This window comes from Ascaphus truei, chromosome 4, assembly GCF_040206685.1.
Source record: "Ascaphus truei isolate aAscTru1 chromosome 4, aAscTru1.hap1, whole genome shotgun sequence".
In the NCBI taxonomy this organism is placed as follows: domain Eukaryota; kingdom Metazoa; phylum Chordata; class Amphibia; order Anura; family Ascaphidae; genus Ascaphus; species Ascaphus truei.
Genome location: NC_134486.1, coordinates 1349956 through 1357679, shown reverse-complemented (window position 1 = coordinate 1357679; position 7724 = coordinate 1349956). Strand labels below are relative to the sequence as shown.

Here is a 7724-nt window from a genome sequence, read left to right as displayed (position 1 = left end):
GTATGGGAAGTATGGGGTGTGGGACTGCAGCGTTACCTGCTTTGCTGAGAGGCCAGATACACAATGTGTGGGGTATGGGGGGTATGGGGTGTGGGACTGCAGCGTTACCTGCTTTGCTGAGAGGCCAGATACACAATGTGTGGGGTATGGGAGGTATGGGGTGTGGGACTGCAGCGTTACGTGCTTTGCTGAGAGGCCAGATACACAATGTGTGGGTATGGGAGGTATGGGGTGTGGGACTGCAGCGTTACCTGCTTTGCTGAGAGGCCAGATACACAATGTGTGGGGTATGGGAAGTATGGGGTGTGGGACTGCAGCGTTACCTGCTTTGCTGAGAGGCCAGATACACAATGTGTGGGGTATGGGAGGTATGGGGTGTGGGACTGCAGCGTTACCTGCTTTGCTGAGAGGCCAGACACACAATGTGTGGGGTATGGGAGGTATGGGGTGTGGGACTGCAGCGTTACCTGCTTTGCTGAGAGGCCAGATACACAATGTGTGGGGTATGGGAGGTATGGGGTGTGGGACTGCAGCGTTACCTGCTTTGCTGAGAGGCCAGATACACAATGTGTGGGGTATGGGAAGTATGGGGTGTGGGACTGCAGCGTTACCTGCTTTGCTGAGAGGCCAGACACACAATGTGTGGGGTATGGGAAGTATGGGGTGTGGGACTGCAGCGTTACCTGCTTTGCTGAGAGGCCAGATACACAATGTGTGGGGTATGGGAGGTATGGGGTGTGGGACTGCAGCGTTACCTGCTTTGCTGAGAGGCCAGATACACAATGTGTGGGGTATGGGAGGTATGGGGGGTGGGACTGCAGCGTTACCTGCTTTGCTGAGAGGCCAGATACACAATGTGTGGGGTATGGGAGGTATGGGGTGTGGGACTGCAGCGTTACGTGCTTTGCTGAGAGGCCAGATACACAATGTGTGGGGTATGGGAAGTATGGGGTGTGGGACTGCAGCGTTACGTGCTTTGCTGAGAGGCCAGATACACAATGTGTGGGGTATGGGAGGTATGGGGTGTGGGACTGCAGCGTTACCTGCTTTGCTGAGAGGCCAGATACACAATGTGTGGGGTATGGGAGGTATGGGGTGTGGGACTGCAGCGTTACCTGCTTTGCTGAGAGGCCAGATACACAATGTGTGGGGTATGGGAGGTATGGGGTGTGGGACTGCAGCGTTACCTGCTTTGCTGAGAGGCCAGATACACAATGTGTGGGGTATGGGAAGTATGGGGTGTGGGACTGCAGCGTTACCTGCTTTGCTGAGAGGCCAGATACACAATGTGTGGGGTATGGGAGGTATGGGGTGTGGGACTGCAGCGTTACCTGCTTTGCTGAGAGGCCAGATACACAATGTGTGGGGTATGGGAGGTATGGGTGTGGGACTGCAGCGTTACCTGCTTTGCTGAGAGGCCAGATACACAATGTGTGGGGTATGGGAAGTATGGGGTGTGGGACTGCAGCGTTACCTGCTTTGCTGAGAGGCCAGATACACAATGTGTGGGGTATGGGAGGTATGGGGTGTGGGACTGCAGCGTTACCTGCTTTGCTGAGAGGCCAGATACACAATGTGTGGGGTATGGGAAGTATGGGGTGTGGGACTGCAGCGTTACCTGCTTTGCTGAGAGGCCAGATACACAATGTGTGGGGTATGGGAGGTATGGGGTGTGGGACTGCAGCGTTACCTGCTTTGCTGAGAGGCCAGACACACAATGTGTGGGGTATGGGAAGTATGGGGTGTGGGACTGCAGCGTTACCTGCTTTGCTGAGAGGCCAGATACACAATGTGTGGGTATGGGAGGTATGGGTGTGGGACTGCAGCGTTACCTGCTTTGCTGAGAGGCCAGATACACAATGTGTGGGGTATGGGAGGTATGGGGTGTGGGACTGCAGCGTTACCTGCTTTGCTGAGAGGCCAGATACACAATGTGTGGGTATGGGAAGTATGGGGTGTGGGACTGCAGCGTTACCTGCTTTGCTGAGAGGCCAGATACACAATGTGTGGGGTATGGGAGGTATGGGGTGTGGGACTGCAGCGTTACGTGCTTTGCTGAGAGGCCAGATACACAATGTGTGGGGTATGGGGGTGTGGGACTGCAGCGTTACCTGCTTTGCTGAGAGGCCAGATACACAATGTGTGGGGTATGGGAGGTATGGGGTGTGGGACTGCAGCGTTACGTGGTTTGCTGAGAGGCCAGACACACAATGTGTGGGGTATGGAGGTATGGGGTGTGGGACTGCAGCGTTACCTGCTTTGCTGAGAGGCCAGATACACAATGTGTGGGGTATGGGAGGTATGGGGTGTGGGACTGCAGCGTTACCTGCTTTGCTGAGAGGCCAGATACACAATGTGTGGGGTATGGGAGGTATGGGGTGTGGGACTGCAGCGTTACCTGCTTTGCTGAGAGGCCAGATACACAATGTGTGGGGTATGGGAGTATGGGGTGTGGGACTGCAGCGTTACCTGCTTTGCTGAGAGGCCAGATACACAATGTGTGGGGTATGGGAGGTATGGGGTGTGGGACTGCAGCGTTACCTGCTTTGCTGAGAGGCCAGATACACAATGTGTGGGGTATGGGAGGTATGGGGTGTGGGACTGCAGCGTTACCTGCTTTGCTGAGAGGCCAGATACACAATGTGTGGGGTATGGGAGGTATGGGGTGTGGGACTGCAGCGTTACGTGCTTTGCTGAGAGGCCAGATACACAATGTGTGGGGTATGGGAGGTATGGGGTGTGGGACTGCAGCGTTACCTGCTTTGCTGAGAGGCCAGATACACAATGTGTGGGGTATGGGAGGTATGGGGTGTGGGACTGCAGCGTTACGTGCTTTGCTGAGAGGCCAGATACACAATGTGTGGGGTATGGGAGGTATGGGGTGTGGGACTGCAGCGTTACCTGCTTTGCTGAGAGGCCAGATACACAATGTGTGGGGTATGGGAGGTATGGGGTGTGGGACTGCAGCGTTACCTGCTTTGCTGAGAGGCCAGATACACAATGTGTGGGTATGGGAGGTATGGGGTGTGGGACTGCAGCGTTACCTGCTTTGCTGAGAGGCCAGATACACAATGTGTGGGGTATGGGAAGTATGGGGTGTGGGACTGCAGCGTTACCTGCTTTGCTGAGAGGCCAGATACACAATGTGTGGGGTATGGGAGGTATGGGGTGTGGGACTGCAGCGTTACCTGCTTTGCTGAGAGGCCAGATACACAATGTGTGGGGTATGGGAAGTATGGGGTGTGGGACTGCAGCGTTACCTGCTTTGCTGAGAGGCCAGATACACAATGTGTGGGGTATGGGAGGTATGGGGTGTGGGACTGCAGCGTTACCTGCTTTGCTGAGAGGCCAGATACACAATGTGTGGGGTATGGGAGGTATGGGGTGTGGGACTGCAGCGTTACCTGCTTTGCTGAGAGGCCAGATACACAATGTGTGGGGTATAGGAGGTATGGGGTGTGGGACTGCAGCGTTACCTGCTTTGCTGAGAGGCCAGATACACAATGTGTGGGGTATGGGAGGTATGGGTGTGGGACTGCAGCGTTACCTGCTTTGCTGAGAGGCCAGATACACAATGTGTGGGGTATGGGAGGTATGGGGTGTGGGACTGCAGCGTTACCTGCTTTGCTGAGAGGCCAGATACACAATGTGTGGGGTATGGGAGGTATGGGGTGTGGGACTGCAGCGTTACCTGCTTTGCTGAGAGGCCAGATACACAATGTGTGGGGTATGGGAGGTATGGGGTGTGGGACTGCAGCGTTACCTGCTTTGCTGAGAGGCCAGATACACAATGTGTGGGGTATGGGAGGTATGGGGTGTGGGACTGCAGCGTTACGTGCTTTGCTGAGAGGCCAGATACACAATGTGTGGGGTATGGGAAGTATGGGGTGTGGGACTGCAGCGTTACCTGCTTTGCTGAGAGGCCAGATACACAATGTGTGGGGTATAGGAGGTATGGGGTGTGGGACTGCAGCGTTACCTGCTTTGCTGAGAGGCCAGATACACAATGTGTGGGGTATGGGAGGTATGGGGTGTGGGACTGCAGCGTTACCTGCTTTGCTGAGAGGCCAGATACACAATGTGTGGGGTATGGAGGTATGGGGTGTGGGACTGCAGCGTTACGTGCTTTGCTGAGAGGCCAGATACACAATGTGTGGGGTATGGGAGGTATGGGGTGTGGGACTGCAGCGTTACCTGCTTTGCTGAGAGGCCAGACACACAATGTGTGGGGTATGGGAGGTATGGGGTGTGGGACTGCAGCGTTACCTGCTTTGCTGAGAGGCCAGATACACAATGTGTGGGGTATGGGAGGTATGGGGTGTGGGACTGCAGCGTTACCTGCTTTGCTGAGAGGCCAGATACACAATGTGTGGGGTATGGGAGGTATGGGGTGTGGGACTGCAGCGTTACCTGCTTTGCTGAGAGGCCAGATACACAATGTGTGGGGTATGGAGGTATGGGGTGTGGGACTGCAGCGTTACCTGCTTTGCTGAGAGGCCAGATACACAGTGTGTGGGGTATGGGAAGTATGGGGTGTGGGACTGCAGCGTTACCTGCTTTGCTGAGAGGCCAGATACACAATGTGTGGGGTATGGGAGGTATGGGGTGTGGGCTGCAGTGTTACGTGCTTTGCTGAGAGGCCAGATACACAGTGTGTGGGGTATGGGAAGTATGGGGTGTGGGAGTGCAGCGTTACCTGCTTTGCTGAGAGGCCAGATACACAATGTGTGGGGTATGGGAGGTATGGGGTGTGGGACTGCAGCGTTACCTGCTTTGCTGAGAGGCCAGATACACAATGTGTGGGGTATGGGAAGTATGGGGTGTGGGACTGCAGCGTTACCTGCTTTGCTGAGAGGCCAGATACACAATGTGTGGGGTATGGGAGGTATGGGGTGTGGGACTGCAGCGTTACCTGTTTGCTGAGGCCAGATACACAATGTGTGGGGTATGGGAGGTATGGGGTGTGGGACTGCAGCGTTACCTGCTTTGCTGAGAGGCCAGATACACAATGTGTGGGGTATGGGAGGTATGGGGTGTGGGACTGCAGCGTTACCTGCTTTGCTGAGAGGCCAGATACACAATGTGTGGGGTATGGGAGGTATGGGGTGTGGGACTGCAGCGTTACCTGCTTTGCTGAGAGGCCAGATACACAATGTGTGGGGTATGGGAGGTATGGGGTGTGGGACTGCAGCGTTACCTGCTTTGCTGAGAGGCCAGGTACACAATGTGTGGGGTATGGGGGGTATGGGGTGTGGGACTGCAGCGTTACGTGCTTTGCTGAGAGGCCAGATACACAATGTGTGGGGTATGGGAGGTATGGGGGGTGGGACTGCAGCGTTACCTGCTTTGCTGAGAGGCCAGATACACAATGTGTGGGGTATGGGAGGTATGGGGGGTGGGACTGCAGCGTTACCTGCTTTGCTGAGAGGCCAGATACACAATGTGTGGGGTATGGGAAGTATGGGGTGTGGGACTGCAGCGTTACCTGCTTTGCTGAGAGGCCAGATACACAATGTGTGGGGTATGGGAGGTATGGGGTGTGGGACTGCAGCGTTACCTGCTTTGCTGAGAGGCCAGACACACAATGTGTGGGGTATGGGAGGTATGGGTGTGGGACTGCAGCGTTACCTGCTTTGCTGAGAGGCCAGATACACAATGTGTGGGGTATGGGAGGTATGGGGTGTGGGACTGCAGCGTTACCTGCTTTGCTGAGAGGCCAGATACACAATGTGTGGGGTATGGGAAGTATGGGGTGTGGGACTGCAGCGTTACCTGCTTTGCTGAGAGGCCAGACACACAATGTGTGGGGTATGGGAAGTATGGGGTGTGGGACTGCAGCGTTACCTGCTTTGCTGAGAGGCCAGATACACAATGTGTGGGGTATGGGAGGTATGGGGTGTGGGACTGCAGCGTTACCTGCTTTGCTGAGAGGCCAGATACACAATGTGTGGGGTATGGGAGGTATGGGGGGTGGGACTGCAGCGTTACCTGCTTTGCTGAGAGGCCAGATACACAATGTGTGGGGTATGGGAGGTATGGGGTGTGGGACTGCAGCGTTACGTGCTTTGCTGAGAGGCCAGATACACAATGTGTGGGGTATGGGAAGTATGGGGTGTGGGACTGCAGCGTTACGTGCTTTGCTGAGAGGCCAGATACACAATGTGTGGGGTATGGGAGGTATGGGGTGTGGGACTGCAGCGTTACCTGCTTTGCTGAGAGGCCAGATACACAATGTGTGGGGTATGGGAGGTATGGGTGTGGGACTGCAGCGTTACCTGCTTTGCTGAGAGGCCAGATACACAATGTGTGGGGTATGGGAGGTATGGGGTGTGGGACTGCAGCGTTACCTGCTTTGCTGAGAGGCCAGATACACAATGTGTGGGGTATGGGAAGTATGGGGTGTGGGACTGCAGCGTTACCTGCTTTGCTGAGAGGCCAGATACACAATGTGTGGGGTATGGGAGGTATGGGGTGTGGGACTGCAGCGTTACCTGCTTTGCTGAGAGGCCAGATACACAATGTGTGGGGTATGGGAGGTATGGGGTGTGGGACTGCAGCGTTACGTGCTTTGCTGAGAGGCCAGATACACAATGTGTGGGGTATGGGAGGTATGGGGTGTGGGACTGCAGCGTTACCTGCTTTGCTGAGAGGCCAGATACACAATGTGTGGGGTATGGGAAGTATGGGGTGTGGGACTGCAGCGTTACCTGCTTTGCTGAGAGGCCAGATACACAATGTGTGGGGTATGGGAGGTATGGGGTGTGGGACTGCAGCGTTACCTGCTTTGCTGAGAGGCCAGATACACAATGTGTGGGGTATGGGAGGTATGGGGTGTGGGGCTGCAGTGTTACGTGCTTTGCTGAGAGGCCAGATACACAATGTGTGGGGTATGGGAAGTATGGGGTGTGGGACTGCAGCGTTACCTGCTTTGCTGAGAGGCCAGATACACAATGTGTGGGGTATGGGAGGTATGGGGTGTGGGACTGCAGCGTTACCTGCTTTGCTGAGAGGCCAGACACACAATGTGTGGGGTATGGGAAGTATGGGGTGTGGGACTGCAGCGTTACCTGCTTTGCTGAGAGGCCAGATACACAATGTGTGGGGTATGGGAGGTATGGGGTGTGGGACTGCAGCGTTACCTGCTTTGCTGAGAGGCCAGATACACAATGTGTGGGGTATGGGAGGTATGGGGTGTGGGACTGCAGCGTTACCTGCTTTGCTGAGAGGCCAGATACACAATGTGTGGGGTATGGGAAGTATGGGGTGTGGGACTGCAGCGTTACCTGCTTTGCTGAGAGGCCAGATACACAATGTGTGGGGTATGGGAGGTATGGGGTGTGGGACTGCAGCGTTACGTGCTTTGCTGAGAGGCCAGATACACAATGTGTGGGGTATGGGGTGTGGGACTGCAGCGTTACCTGCTTTGCTGAGAGGCCAGATACACAATGTGTGGGGTATGGGAGGTATGGGGTGTGGGACTGCAGCGTTACGTGGTTTGCTGAGAGGCCAGACACACAATGTGTGGGGTATGGGAGGTATGGGGTGTGGGACTGCAGCGTTACCTGCTTTGCTGAGAGGCCAGATACACAATGTGTGGGGGTATGGGAGGTATGGGGTGTGGGACTGCAGCGTTACCTGCTTTGCTGAGAGGCCAGATACACAATGTGTGGGGTATGGGAGGTATGGGGTGTGGGACTGCAGCGTTACCTGCTTTGCTGAGAGGC

General features: G+C 55.4%; 1 protein-coding gene across 1 annotated transcript in view; it reads right to left on the bottom strand.

Moving 5' to 3' along the window:
• Window positions 1-4932: 4932 nt before the first annotated feature.
• LOC142491869 (uncharacterized) overlaps window positions 4933-7724 on the bottom strand; it is a 5255-nt gene continuing 2463 nt past the window's right edge. The window contains exons 2-3 of the mRNA XM_075594689.1: window positions 6061-7643; window positions 4933-5628 (exon numbers count right to left, since the gene is read on the bottom strand). Of these exons, the coding sequence (XP_075450804.1) occupies window positions 5554-5628; window positions 6061-7643 (1658 nt within the window). The 3' untranslated portion in view covers window positions 4933-5553. The remainder of the gene's footprint in view (window positions 5629-6060; window positions 7644-7724) is intronic.